The 16,060-nt window shown below is 39.0% G+C and overlaps 1 protein-coding gene across 1 annotated transcript in view; it reads left to right on the top strand.

The window, feature by feature from the left end:
* cachd1 (cache domain containing 1) overlaps nt 1–3,796 on the top strand; it is an 86,377-nt gene extending 82,581 nt beyond the window's left edge. Inside the window, exon 27 of the mRNA XM_053322154.1 lies at nt 3,552–3,796. Coding sequence (XP_053178129.1) covers nt 3,552–3,796 — 245 coding nt within the window. The remainder of the gene's footprint in view (nt 1–3,551) is intronic.
* The last annotated feature ends 12,264 nt before the right edge of the window (nt 3,797–16,060 follow it).

The raw sequence follows: 16,060 nt of genomic DNA, 5'->3' as shown, positions 1-16,060 counted from the left end.
AAAAGGATTAGTTTGAAGAGAGGAGAGTGTTAGCTGTACGGAGAAAGTGAGACTAGATTTGGCCACAAACTGATTTCTAATGTCTTACTTCTTCTTAGTATTTTGTTTTCTGTAGTTCATGGAAGATTATATCCTGCCCTGCTGCATGACATCACTTGATAGTACGCACCAAATAATTAAAGATAATTTTACAATTAAGTGAAAGTCTTTAATCCGTAGCATAATTTACATATATCTGCAAAACAAATGTTTCAGAATAATTGAAGATAGAGCATAATAAAGTGATTAAGAGGGGCTAATCACATGAGCAGTCTAGATAAATGGACAGGAAAGCCCAACATATGTTGTGTAACTGGCATGAGAAAGAAAAAAAATTAAATTGGAGGACAAGTGGAGAGATGTAGAGATGTAAAAATGATGAAAGAAGGGAAATGGGAGTGAAACACAAGGACAAGAGGACAGGGACAGAGAAGATGATGAGTTTAAAATAATGGAAAGACAGGGTGTTAGTCTGTCAGGGATTAAAATAAATTCATTACCAAGTTGATGCTGTAAAGTTGCTGCTCCTCCCTGCTCGGTGCCCTTCTGCCACAATCCACTCACTCATACCGCTGAAGGGTATGATGATACATGCATGCACGCAGAGGCTCCATGTAGCAGAGGATCAGAGCTGAAAATACAGTAATGTCATTCATTTAAAACCTCAGTTTTCTTTTCTTTTTTGTCAGTCATGCTAGCTTTTCCCCTGTTTTTCAGTATTTATGCTAAGCTAAGGTCATTGGCTGCTATAGTATTCATTATAATACATTTTATTTATACAGTGCTTTTAAAGACACTCACAGACACCTTGCATATTGCAGATAAGCACATGTAAAAAATTACACAACAACAGAGCAGCAGGAAACACACAGTGTTAAAAGTAGATAAAGAATAGATCATTATGGTAGCTGAATGATTACAGTGCATGCCACATAACCTCAATGCCTGAGGTTCAATTCCACCTGGGGACCCTCGTTTCCTCTCTACTTGTCTAATGTCGACTGGCAAAAATTCCCAAAAACATATCCTTAGAAAAATGAAAACCTATGTAGTAAAAGAGGATAAAAGACATATTGTCATTTAATATTAAGTATTAATAGCTGATGGCAGTAGCTACATAGTTAACGCTTCTTATCTATTAGCAAGAAAGCAAATAAGCACATTTCCCAATATGTCAAACACAAATACAGCTTTCAGTCAACATTCAGTTTGTGACTTAATCTCGATGTCTTTAAGGTGTCTTTAAACTCTATTTAGGATTTGTCTCTGAGATTTAGACTAGTCTTGTTTCCAGCTGTTAAAAGGAAAGACTACAAATGTTTGGAAATCTCAAAGGTCCGATCATAATTAGAAATTCGAGCCTGTCTCCAAGCTGCAATCGCACGCTAGTTCGTCACATCTCTTGGTATTAAGGTAGATTTTCTTTCCTTCACCTAGTGCAGCTGAAAATTGTCAACAGGACAGAGTTAGCTGTAGACCTGTCTGAAACTCTGGCTCTTGCTTGTGGGAAAAGGGGATAAACTGGGCTGAAGTTGGCACCTTCCATGTCTGGAACTCCTTTGAAGTCTCCATCCCTCCGTTTCGTTTAATCCCTCCCTTCCTCTCTCCTTCTCTCTTCTTCCCTTCTTTTCCCTCCTTGTCACTCCCTTTGCTCATTCCTCTGTCTCTCCTGTTCTTTGTCAGCGTTCTCTCTTTTAGTATCAAAGCCCAGCTAATCTTCTGAAAATCAAGGTGGGGGAACTATTGGAAAGCTTGTAAGTTTGACTTTAGAGCAGGATTTTAGGACACCTTAGTGATTCATACTGAACGTTACCACAACAACCACACCACAAGAACATAATGAAAGCAGATCTTTTTGTGGACTTAATGATTTTTTTTTTGGCTTGGTCCTGGTGGTGTTAAACTTATGCTGGGGATTAGCCACTACAAAACAAGATTTCTGCATGATACTATAAACTCCAAAAGCCATGAGAAATAAGAATGTTGTAGGATCACATTAATTTACTTGATGGTTTAAATGTTTGGAGTATAGAAGATGTTGTTAGTCGTCATTTTAAACAAGGCCAGACACAGACATGCACGTACTTAAATTTATATGACACACACACTATTATGTACACCCACACACACACATGCTCACAAAGCACTTGGTTCAGTATCTCTGGAGGTCTGATGTTTCATCATCCAGAATGGCTGCATTTTTTTTTCCTAAATATAATCATCGAGGTACTCAGGCTTACAGGGTTATTTGCTCATCAGTAATAACAGATTGATGTTGCCATCGTGCAGCATGTTGAAAAAAGACAGCACTAAAGGAATTAAGGAAAGGAGGGTTATTTTCAGATCAGTTCCCAAAATTAAAAAAAAAAGTCAGACCATGTATTTAATGGCCTTGAAGGTGATGAAACCCACTCAGAAGATGAAATTGAAGTTAGTTGCTGTTAAACTCATAAAGCTTTCAGAACCTAAGAAATATTTTATTATCATTACATTTTGGGCTTTTTAAAGTTCAATCACATATTTACTTTTTTCTCTGACCCACTAATCGCTTTTCTTTATGACAGCAGTATTGCCCTCCCACTGTTCCAGTTAGCAACGTATCCTAACTGCCATGTTGGCTTGTGTTTCTCTATCCCGAGGCTGAAAGTATGTGCAAAATGTGTAGGGAACTGGTCATAAATATGCATGCATCTTCTTCTTTTTTTCTCCCCACATTGTATAAGATTTTCTGAAACCATAAGGAGGAATTGCCCATAGGGTTTTTTTAAGTTGTCAATGTGCCATCAAAGAGTAATTATGTAATGCTTTCAGAGGCTTTATGTGTTACCATGTATTCACATGAATGTTTCTGAGCTGAATGTCTACGACTGGAGGGTGTCATTGGCTGAGTTGTTTCTTTTACGGCATATTCCCATTTCTTTTCAGTGTATTGTAGCTATGCCAAACTGGTATACATGTAACCTTCAAGTACATCGCGTTTGCTTGACTACCAGTGTCTGAATTAGGCTTGCTATATAATATCATGGTGGTTTATTTTTTTGTTGCCTTTTTTTTCATTGAAAACCTGAGTGGGTGTGCATTTGAAGGTAAAACATGCAAATCAGGGATGTTTTGGTAGCCTCATTGTTAAAGCGCATAACACATAACTGCAGTGTCCTCTGTGTGATTCCAGCCAGGGACATTTTTTTATGTTTCATAACCCTCTGTCTCGCCCCACATTTCCCATCTTTACACTATCAAAGGCTAACAATGCCAAGCAATAAAAAAATAAAATAAGTCATGATCTAGCAATTACAGTTTCATGGAGCATACTTTACTTTTATATTCTTTTTTTTCAAGTGTTCAGGGATTTTTTGCTGGCCCTGTCTGCTTATCAGGTGAGGCCACATGGGGTCCTTAACCCCAAGTTAATAGAGATTGTGCGTCACAACAGGGCCGTGTGCGCTGACATTTATTTGAGAGTTGCAATAGTGGTAATAGTCCACTAATGCTGTCTTGTTTTATGTCTCCAGGCTACAGCACCATGAGTCCACAGGAAGACAGCGAGAATCCACCCGGCAACAACGACCCGCTTTCAGCAGGCGTTGACGTCGGAAATCACGACGACGACCTGGACCTGGACACGCCTCCCCAGACGGCTGCATTGCTTAGCCACAAGTTCCACCCCTATCGGCACACGCACACGCATCACCACCCGCTGCACACGCACCACCTGCAAGCTGCAGTAACCGTGCACAGTGTGGACGCAGAGTGCTGATCCTCAGTGGGATCTGCACCCTCCTTCCAGGGATGGAACTGTTTGGGTTTTTTTTATGAAAGACTATTTTTAAAAACATTTGTGCTTGATTAAATGGCACTCCTTGGGTACTGTCAGGATGGATGGTGCCTGGAAACTCTGCCATGAATGGAAGTTTAGCTTAACATGAGTATTAGCCTCATGGTCTCATTCTGCCAACATCTCCATCTCAATCTTTTCTCATTGAACCCCATCCATTCACATTCAAGACTCTGTAAGAGCACACAAAAACCTTTGGGATCAAACATTCTTTGGGAGCCCATTCGTCGGTGAGGGCACAACTGGAACCTAAAAGCCTTGAGGGAGGACAAAGTTCTTTATTTCCATGTGGAAGGCCAGAGCAACCACTTTTATAGAAGCAGTGGATAATTAAATTAAATCTAGAGCCTGATGGGATCCCTTTCTCCATGTTGCTCCATCCTAAGCTGCACACAGGTTGTTTCCCCACTAAGCTCACTTGTGGTGATTGGCAAGAGGGGAACAGAGCACTCCCTACATTTTTGAAAACTGCTGGACATCTCGGATGAAGACTTAAAATACTGCATTTCCAACACCAACCTGGATCTAATGTGGGATTCTATCATCGATTCAGTTACGTTACTCTCCCTGGCTCTGCAGTTTGACACTCCAAAGTTGGTCATCTTTGAAAGTTGCTGCCTTTTTCCAAAGGAGTGGCTGCTGGCCTTATATGAAAGGGTTTTTTTTGTTTGTTTTTTTAAATATATGGACATTTCCGTGAATATCCATGAACTTCACAATACAAAAAAAAGTATCTTATCCACATGAATACATAAAGAAAAACACTATTAAGAGGAAAAGATTATTTTTCTACTATTTATTAAAGAGGTAGATTGCAGGACAGATGAGCAAACAGTGATATTCACATACACACTCCCTGTATCTAATGCATCATGTCATAAACTCCTTATTTTCATTTTCATTTATTTCTCCCCCAAACTTGTGTGTTTTATTTTGAATTTTAAGAATATCACTACAACAGTCCAAGTGAAAATTGGACAACCTTTTTATTTTCATCCCTCTGGTGCATAACAAGCAGCTCATTTGCTTTCTGTTATAAGAAGCACACTGTACTCTGAGCTGTGCTCTCCACCAGAGGATCCTGTTCTTTAAGCAGAGTGAATATCAGATCAGCTTTTTTAACAACAATAAAAATCGAGGTATTATTAATTGTTTGGTAAAACACAAAACAACGGGCCTTAATCATATCTTATGCCAGAGCAGAGACATACACAGCACATTTTTCTATCTGTTTTCACACTTCTGAATCACTGGGTTCTGTGTGTTCCTTCAAGGTAAGACTTGCTGTGCTGATTATCCTTATTCTGGACATGTCCTCTCTACTGGGAGGCAGAACTTGGACGCTCGCTGGCCTTTTTAAGCCCCCCAGGGATGGAGGAGGGAATAGAAAAACTAACACCAGCAAAACATCCCCTGGCTTTAGTCGCTGCTGGGGATTTGGTGTGTAAGGATAATTGGGGACCCTCACAGTGGTCTTGATTGACAGAGACTGAGTCATGTCCTCTCTACCTGCCTGAGTCACAAAACCAGTAGAGAATGTTTTTTTTCTCCCCATTTTACTACTTTTTTTTTTTTGCCTGTGTTGCCAAGCAGATAGTGTATGTACGTTAACGCTGTGTGCTGGATTTTGTGCAAAACAAGTTGAATTTCCATGAATGCCCAAGATGTAGTCTCCCCCTCATCAAAGAGTGAGAAAGGGAGAGATGCTGCTGTTGTTGTACAGAGGTTACACCCATCTGTCAGCTCCTCTGTGGTTAACCACTCAAAATATCTTTTCTACACATCTCTGGTGTGTGTATGAGTGTGTGTATGTATGTATGTGTGTGTGTGTATGTGAGAGAGTGCGAAGAACGAATGATTATCCACTTGGAACCTTTTCATTGAATGCATTGTTGTATTTTTCAAGATAGTATTAGAGAATATAGGTGAAACTATTATGATTGAGAAAAATCCACTTATTTTTATTCTGATGAAGCGTCACTTGACCCGATCTGTGCTTAGTGGGTTTGATTGTTCAACTGGTCAAATCATGTCAGTGTGGCATCCATTTATTTCTGGGTGCAAAAATGTCTATTGTTTTTTTCAGAGATTCATTATGAAGTGTAAATACAGAATCACAAATAGCTATTAATGTCCTGTACACTCCATTTTTTTATGTTGGTAAGACGTGATGTAAGCTTCAAATGATGCTCAGATATTCGGGTTGATATTGAATTGTCTGTTCATGGTGTCTCACTATATTTTTGATGCCTTGGATGTTTGTTTTTTTGGTTTATTTTTCTTTAGGTCCATATTGGATGGAAGTCAGTACTTGGAAAAATTAATACACACTTTTTATGTTTGAGAGACTTCTAGTTTTTAAAGTTTTATTGTGTGTTTTTCAAAATGTCAAAGAAAGCTTATCTCTCCATAAACTAATTCTAGATCACAAAAATAACGGTACTTCATCTTTTTCACTGAGTAATGACCAAAATAACAACAGTGTAGTAGATTTGGGGTTTACAGTAGGCTGCTATGGTTCTTTCGCTACTTAAGACTGAAAATCACATTCATTTACAGTTTCTGTTGTATGTTTGTCACTTTAGTAATATTTGCATTAACTCATCCAATTTTAGCTCATTAAAGCTTCAGCTACAAAAGTGTGGAAAAAATTATAAACTCTGATAGAGCCAAAAGATTAAAATCTACATTTCATGTCGGTATTGCCTAGTACATCCTCACTTCATAATACCACTGTTGAACTCAATGGATGTGTGTAGTGGGTGAAATATTCCAGTTCATCACCATTATTATTCCATTCGACCAGTTACTGATGGAGGTTCCTGTCTCTGTATGCTAGGTTTAGACCCACAGTCATTAACAAAAACAAAAAAAAACCTGTTTTCACCTTCTCATATGGTACATGCTCTCTGTTCAGTCGGACATCATCAGTCTTGTAGCATTTCAGAGCAATCTTTAGATCAATGCAGTCTTGCAGATATCTTTGGATGTGTGTGTTGAGGCCTTTTTTTCCTCCAAATTGAAAGACAAAGACATTTTTTTCTGGAGAGCTTTGAAACAGTATTTACCAGCTGTTGTAAACAAGTATATGTGTGTGTGTGTGTGTGTGTGTGTGTGTGTGTATACAGAACACTCTGAATCGCATTAATTAATGTACTGAAGGAACATGTGTACATCACCCCCCCCCCCCTCATGTATCATATAAAGTTATCAAATTGAGATTTATTGCAATGTGAATGTGATAAAGTCCATTTTACACTTAAATTGCCTGTCTTTTTTTATTCCATACAATATTTGTGAGGGTTTTTTGTCGGGTAAATCTACAATGAAGGATATAGCTCAGCCAAGTGCTGCTGCACTGCTCACTGAAGGTTTACATTTTTTATTTATGCTGGCTTTAGGCCATGCTCCTATCTCAAAATCATCCCAAAGTCAAAGCAGATGTTTTCTATTAGCTGTCAAAAGCTAAACACGTGCTGTGGTACCACTGATTGAGGCATGGCTTGAAGTTAGGGCTGCATCTGATCATTTTCATTACAGATCAGTCTGTCAGTTATTTTCTCAATTAATTGATCTATAAAATGTTGATCACCTAACGCCCATGCTCAAATGTCATCTTTTGTCCCAACCAATCAGATTCAGAAACAGGTTTATTGCAAAGCAGTTTTTGCACATACAAGGAATGTGCCTTGGTGTTGTGGTGAATAACAACCAAAAATATTAAGGAATCCTAAATAGTATTCTTTTTTTAATGAAATGTACTGTAAAAAAAGTGAAAAGAGCTGCTACAAGTTTAACCACTTAACACACGCCCCTGTTTTTTATGCTGTTAGCCTAAATGACATGCCCAAGTTGTGAGCAGCACAGATCCCACATAGTTTGAGACTCAGAAATGTGTCTGGTATCATTGGAAAGGAAACACTCTCAGGATTCTTGTAAAAGTGTCAGTGTGATTCTGTGACTGTGAAGAGTGGCAGAGGTTACAATGATGGGGTTGTTTACTCGCCCATAGGTTTGCATTTACAATGACATGTGTACAGACATTCAGGGACCTCTCAGCAAGATATAGACACAATGAGGCCACAGCCACATGTCTTGGCTTCATGCAGTCCAAATTTGGAGTCAAAAGATGAATTTTTCAACAGGTATGTCCATGCGTTTTCCTCAGGTCCTTTTTGGAGACTCCAAATGGACACTTGGTTACCAAAGCTGTATAACCGCAATCAAACACCTATTACTTCACATCCCCTTTGCCTACAATCAAAATCTTGGTCTCTAATGAAAGCTGACGCCATATTATTATTATTATCATTATTATTATTATTATTATTATTATTACATATAACCATATTTTTTTGTTTGGCCATATCTATCTATCTATCTATCTGTTTATTTTGGTATAAGTCATATGTTAAGCCGAAGAAGAACCAACCGTGTACCAAAATGCCGAGTGCGTAATGATATATGGTTCAACTCTTTTACGCACAGGGCGCACGCCGGTTACGCTTGGAGTTTGTTTATGGACAGCCAAACGTAATAGCTTAGTGTCATACACCGTTGGAAACCTCTGACTATTGGCTAAAAGGTTATCAACTTCATTTCACCGAATATTTCCATAGGCTGGAACAGCTGTCAATCAAAGCCATGTCGTCATTGTTGTCGGTCACATGTCCTCATTGGCTTTGGAGACATGTACTGCCTAAACCTGAACACCGATTGGCTTGTGTGTTGGTGTCGTCAGAAGCAGAAGAGGCTCACGGTCGTAAACATCTAGTCACGTGTACTCTGAGATGGACGTGCAGGTCAGGAAATGACGTAAACGGACCGTAAAAGGTTTGTTATTTGTGTTATTACGGTACGTGTTGGACTAAATACATGTTGACATATTGAGGAAAGTATTTCGGTTTTATGGAAACAGATTTCATATTTCACAAGAATGGATATTTGGCGAGCTGTACAGAAAGTGCTGAGTCATAAGATGATCGTTGTGGATAAAGGGAAGACTTTGAAGGTATGTAGGCATTATAGCTTTTCTTACTTAGCTCAGGGGCTAGCCGAGCTAATCGCTAATACTATTACGGCTGTGAGCAACCATATAAATCGTGAGTGGTCTTGAATGAATCAGAACAATCTAAGCTTTCCAACGATGTACGGCATGAATATATATGTTTAAGGGTTGGTGTTTAAAACATCCAGAAGAACTTGTGGCTACCTCCTAACATCCGTCCCGTCCCGTAGACGGAACAGCGTGCGTTAAGTGGTTAAATTGAAGATAATTAAATGTACAAAAACAATCTACAACCCACAGATAAAAAATGAAAAGAAACCAGAAAATATATTTAATTACCATAGCAGGAAGAGCACAGATGGGACTGGTTACATTAGCAATAGCTTTGTTCAATCATGCATTAACCAGAATCATACATTTGGAAAAAGCAGCCATCATTAATACTGTTAATGGCACCTGTGTTTTTCGTTGTGTTGTCTGTGTTTCTCACTGGCATTTTGGGACAGTTAAATGGAATGAGGGACATCATTATTGTAATTAGTTACACCTTTGCCTTCCCTGCTATGATGATTTTGATATGAAGTTCAAACAAACTGCCATAAAACAGAGAGAACCCTTTTTTTACTCCACAACACTCTGAAAAACACTTATTTAATATCTTTATGAAGTTAGCTAGCTTAACAGGATAGCATATGGTTACTTGCACATCCAGAAAACATGGAGCAACATTAGCATCCCATGAGAGCCATGTGTCTTGCTACAAGATTAAATTCAATATTCACTTTCCTTTTAGCTCTGTTTGGTCTCTTTGATCTCTTTCGTTAGATGAATGACAGCAGAATTTGTAGGATGTAACAATACAATGAGAACAATGAGTTAATATTCACTGAAAAGCTCATTAGAGCTGAAGGGGAAGTATGAGCTGTGGTCATGTGATCATGTAAGTCAACAGTCATTTGATCCATTTAAATTTTTTTTTTTTTTTTTTTACTAATATGGAAAATATCGATTAGTGAATAGTGTTTACTTTATCCTTTAACCAAAGATCCCCAAAATAATGTAATTTAATTTCTGCTTAGCTAGTCAAATCTCCATTAATGTTGACAGAGTACAATGGCCTGCTATTAGATAACCTGAAATTGATCAATTTTGTACTCACACAACTATAACTCCAAATGTATCACTAAGTACAAAATGATGAGTTATGCAGAAAGGTCTCTTTTAACCTGACCTGAATGCATCTGGACTGCTGGAAGAATCATACAAATATAGGAAGAAAAGCAAACTCAATTTATTCAAGACTTCAGCCAACATTGCAACCAATTTATCTAAGGTGATGGTAAAATATAAATATTATGCTTAAAATGTTTTTATTTATATTTAAATACAAATCCTATTGTTAGGATGGTCATTTTATTCTTACCGTGGAGGTCATGAAACAGGTCACCCACAAACCCCCTTTACTCAAACCAGGGAGATTATCTGCAGGAGATTTTGTGTGTGTAGTCTCAATACAGTACCTGACCTCGTAGCCACAGTCAGTGACAGCAGAGTAAAATTGTCTGATGTCCCCATATTATTCTCTCTAGTTCATTTAGGACACAACAAAAATCTGCTCTTTAGAGGCTTCCTGGCCTTGTTTAGCAGGGAGTATTTTAATAACATGTAGAACTGTCTAACACTATGTTTAACTAGCCTCGACACAGTTGTTCAATATGAAGACCCATGTCTGCCAGCATCCACCATACTGGAAGTGAAATTGAGAATTTAAAAAGCTTGTATTTGGTGAGAATATGTAACCTTTATCATGTTTCATATATAAAAAGGAACAATGTTGGTTCTTGAACCCTGCTGCCAGAATAAGACCTTTTACTGTAGAGTAAAACAGTCATTGAAGTACAATCTGCTCCACAATGGGAGTGCTTTTTCCAGTGTTATTCAAGCCATTGGTCATAGGTCATGCAGTTTGCGAGCGGAGAAAAATGGTGGTACATATTGCCTGGAAGACCCTATCTGTTATTTATGAGGCTGTTCTGTACAAATAACCACAGATGGAAAGGCAACATGTTTCTGACACTATATAACAGGCTGCTTTGGTTTGGGGGATGGAGCAATATGATGTTTTATGGTTGTTTTTTTTTTAAACTTTTACAAAGAATGAAACAGGGGCAATGTGGGTATGGGTTTTTTTCCCCCTGTCTTTATTCAAGAGCATGGTCTTTCACTTTGAGAACATGATTTATTGATTTGACATTGAGATTTTTGTAATTCTTTTCCCCCAAACCCTGCCCTTGAACTCAAATAACCCTGGCTTGCACTTAGATTTACTTTGCTTCTTCTCAAACTATATCCTTGCACTCAGGTTGCTTGCACAGATTTCCTGCTCCAACTTCAGCCCGCCTCCTCACACTCAGGCTGCTTCTGTGCATCCTCAAACATCTGCTCTCAGATTTTTGCTCTGCTGTCGATTTTTTTGTACAATAAAGCTGTCAAAATCCCCCAACCAATGGAGGGCCAGATGTACTTGTGGAGTGTTTGCTTTACTTCTTTAATGGACACTTTCTCTCTAACTGTGGTCCACTCCCACGCTCCCGGGCTTTCTTAAATGTACTCCACTTGCTTTTTGAATGACTTTTTGAATAACAGGACCGCTGGTACACAGTGTATGTACATTGTATTTTTAAAATGTTTAGCTTTCTACTGTCCTAATGTGTTATCTAGTTATTTCTACTTGGTACTTTTCCCATTCCTAAACACTGAAATACAGCAAAAGTGTAACATACAACACTTGAAAGCTAGACATATGGTTATGGGTGTATTCTCATGCTGAATATATGACTTAACCAATTCAATTTAAAGGAAGCAATAGCACCATTAAAATCAAAACCTTACTTGAGGTCTTTGCCTTTGGTGATCCCCTAGACTCCCACTCCTGAGTCATGAGGGTCACATTGTTTCCTCCTCTATCACACAGATGGGAGGCTGGTGTGCTGCATGGCTACTATCTATTAGTAAAGTACTATCTTTAAGTAAAAGAAAAAGTACAGACACTGGTATAAATATTTTATTCCAAAAATCATACAATATGAAGCAAGGGAAGTATTTATTAAAGCACTAGAGAGCAAGAAAGGGACTATTTTCGTAGCAAATGCGCCCTCAGAGGCAATTATCATTTCATTGATCAACACTACACCTGACATTCTATTGGTTTGGAAATTTTGACAGGTTAATTACACCAAAAATCAGAGAGCAAACATTTCACTAGTGCACAGAAGCAGCCTGAATGTGAGGATAGGACATGAAGCTGGAGCGGGAAATCTGTGCAAGCAACAATATCTGAGTGCAAGCATACAGAAGCAGAGCAAATCTACTGTAAGTGCAAACTGGGGCTATTTAAGAGCAAGAACAAGATTTAAGGAAAAATAATTACAAAATCTGAACATGAAATTAATAAATCATGCCCTCAAATTGAAAGATCACGCTCTTGAATAAAGATAGTCAAAATGCCCCATAACTGCAGTGGCTTCATCACTGACCAAGAGCCATGTCATCTCCAGTTTGTGTCAAACCTTTGATGCATGTCAGTCCCCATCTCTGTACTGTTGGCTATAATAAATACATTAAAGCTGCCAGTCTAGTACTTATTATAAGATTAGTTTGCTGATATTATGTTTCTTTTTGTCAAAAAATCAAAGGAAAAGACCAAAAAAAAGCAATCAATTGACCCTTTTACCAGATATTGTATGTGTAGCACAACTGATTCATCTCATTCTTCTGTGTAATAGAACTCAATTTTTATCCAAAAACTATTCAAAACACACCAGTAGGCCATACTGTTGTACTGGGTGGCACATTCTGTAATTTATTTTGAGTTAATCCCACCATCCTGCCTCCTTAAATATACACTAGTATCCAAACCAAATCCACGACTGAAAAAAAGTGGTGGGTTTATACATGATGTAATGGTCCAAGACACTATTTGGGGAAGCAATCATTGTTCTGAGATGTGACCTATAAGGCTGAATCCTGTTGCACATCAAAATGACTGATATGGAACAATCTGGTTCATTTGGATTTGGTCAATAGTAGTTTGTTCTCTCAGTGTCTCAGCTACAGCACGACATAATCATCAGTGCAGTGAATAAGTTAGTCTTTCTAATATTAAGAGGGACACCTGTGTTTGTAAAGGATGACTTGGAGAACAACATGTGTGAATTTGCGAGGTCAGTCTTTAGCTTCCCAGTCACTTGATCTCATCTTTTGAGATCTCTGACTTGATCTAAATGAACGATAGAAAAGCTGTGTCGCTGTCTATTTTAAGAGAGGGTCAAAGAGTGCAGCTGCGGAGATTGTTTCTCCTTAAGGTGGATAGTGAAAATAGAGAGGGGCATGCTGGGCTCTCAGTTTACTGAACCTCAGCAGGGAAGTAGTTCAGCACTGTTGAAAGCTGAAAGAGAGAAGGAACACTCTATACATTTAAACCTCTACAGTTAGTCAGCATTCATTCATACCTCCACCTGCAGTACACGGCCCTGTTTTTGTCACATTCATTTCCACTACTCTTCCTCTTTCCTTTGAGCTGTCTCCTGCTTCCTGCCAGGGAAACGCTGTGAATTAGAGCACCAAGCTCAGTGTCCAAGCACCCTCGGGTCATTTCAGTCAGTCTCCACTCTGCCAACTAGTACAGCAGACATGCTCTAGCAGCATATTTTTGTGCAGTCCAGAGTCCCAGTTTCCCTAACGCATCTTAGCAGTGTAATCATCTCAAGTCTTCCATGCAAGCAATTTAAAGCACTTTCGAATCACGTTGACAGACAGCACTTTCAATCCTATCATGTGGGTTTTTACTAAAAATATGTGGAAAACATTTGCAACCACTAACACAGTTTGAATCTTACAAAGACATCTGCCAAGGAGGGATATGACCACGCTCTGTACACCTCCTCATTATTCCTATTTCATTTTTAACAAAATAAACTAAAACAAAAATCATCAGTAACGGTCTAACCGGAGCTAAGGATCGAGTGACATGAAAAATGCACAAACTTTGGCAAAGGGGTAATCAAGTCAAAATAAAAGCCACTTACTCATTACTTACTGACTTGCCGGCCACACAAAAGTACTTTCCCTGACGCACTAGGGAGGTATGCTTATGACCACAGTAATTAGGACAAGAATTGGGCAGGGAACTCTTGTGCATATTGTCCCCATGGACTCAGGTCAGCTGTTTTTAGTAGGTCACATGTCCCTTGAATTTCTCCTATACTGTAAGAGATAGGAAGCCATGCTACCAAACAGCATATGTGATCATTTATCAGTGCACAGCATTGGCTCATAAAACAAGAGAAAGAACCCAGAGTCCATTTTTACATCTCTTGCTGCACTCCAGACAGGATGACAGAGTGAGATGTCCATAATCACACTGCACAATCATAGAGAATATATATATTTACGTGTACATGTTCACCGTCAACACCCACACGCAATGAACCACTTTGCCTTTTAGGGTTCAGCCCTCTCCTCCCCTTCCCTCCAATCCTCACGCCTACTAAGCTCACCCCAGGTGCCTATTTTGCCCGTTCAACCACTCTGCCCACCCACGCCCTCACACTCTCAGTCCCAGTGAACAGCGGCAAACGTTTTCCCGCTTTCTTCTTCTCCTCCTCTCTACTCCCACCCACTCCAAAAGGCTGTGAATCACTGGCTGACACACTGAAGCACCAGCAGGGCTCTTGTGATTTAGATGGAGAGGGACCAACATCTAGTTCTCCCTGGGTTTGTGAAGCATATCCCAGTATTATGGGGTTTGACTTGCACATTGGTGAATCGCTTTCAAAAGATACAGAGTTTGTGTAACCTTGAGGAGTGGTTGTAGGCTGACACAAGTTAATGCAAGTGTGTGTTAGTGTATATCTGGGTGTAATACGGTGCTGGCATGTGTGTGTGTCAGGGGGGCTGAGTGAAAAAAATTAATTGTTCTCTCATGGAAACGTTGTTTAGCACTTAGTGGAGTGATTCATGCGTCTCCAAAATCAGCTTGTGCAAGTGACAGGCAAGTCCTTGCTGTCTTTTCAGAGAACCACTGCTCAATGATTCATGTCCCCCAATCTGTCAGCAGGCACTGACTATTGTGTGAACTGTAGTTAGATCCAAACTTGACTGCTACTGAATGTTTTCAACTGTCAAAAAGGGCTTTGTTCCGGCTGATTGTAATGTTTATTTCACATAAAACATGTCTTGCATTCAGGATTCATGCTGCTCAGGTGCCTTTCACACCTTTTGATCTCCTGGAGGATGTGAGATTGGGACTTGATTGTACAAACTGATGAGGACATGACAGTCTCTCAACACAAGCAAACTTGCATCTTATCAGGAGTCAGAGATTAAGACGAAGGTTAGATTTGGTTTGATTATTGACTCACTAGGCAATTATTCATGATTGATAGCTTTATTTATAACATTTCATAAAATAGTGCCCATTGTAATTTCCAGGAGCCTATGGTGACTTCTTAATGTATTATTTTGTCTGTCTAACAGTACAAAACTAGACATATAATGAATAAAAGATATACTGTTCATTATCTGACAGAAAAGCTACAACTCCTCACTTTTTAGAAGATGGGAGCAGAGAAAGTTTAGCATTTTTGTTTCAGGATGTTCACTAATAGATTAAATAATGAATTAAAACATACTATAAAAGTGTTTCTGGTGCTGGTGAAGGAGAATATCTCATCTTTGATTTCCAGGAGGACATGTTTGTGACGTGCATACATACTAAGCAGCATCAAACTGATAGATGAAGACATGCAGAGTCTGAAAAATAAACATGCTGCATGTCTTCTATGTCTTCTGTTTAAATTTCCACAAAATGCTCTTTGCTTTGGCCTTTTCGTTCTGCAGTGGGTTGGGCGCAGTCTTGGTTGAAGCATTCAAACAAACAACCCCTATACACTAGGTTTGTTTCAGTTATGCTGGTTCAGCCGCTTGGCAATGTGAGATAATTTTCGCCCACTGACAACTGTGATTGTCTGGACTCCTATCTGCCAAGAAGCGCTTCACACAGATGGCGAGAGGGAGAACATGGAGTTTGAATGATGGGGGTTGATTTCACTGTCTCTTACAGGCCCTGGCATAATCTTGCTCTAAATATTTCCTAAGTGGGTTGATGTGTGCTTACT

The sequence above is a fragment of the Scomber japonicus genome, chromosome 7, assembly GCF_027409825.1.
Source record: "Scomber japonicus isolate fScoJap1 chromosome 7, fScoJap1.pri, whole genome shotgun sequence".
Taxonomy (NCBI): Eukaryota; Metazoa; Chordata; class Actinopteri; order Scombriformes; family Scombridae; genus Scomber; species Scomber japonicus.
Note: the sequence above shows the minus strand (reverse complement) of the source record. Positions and strands in the feature narration are given on the sequence as shown.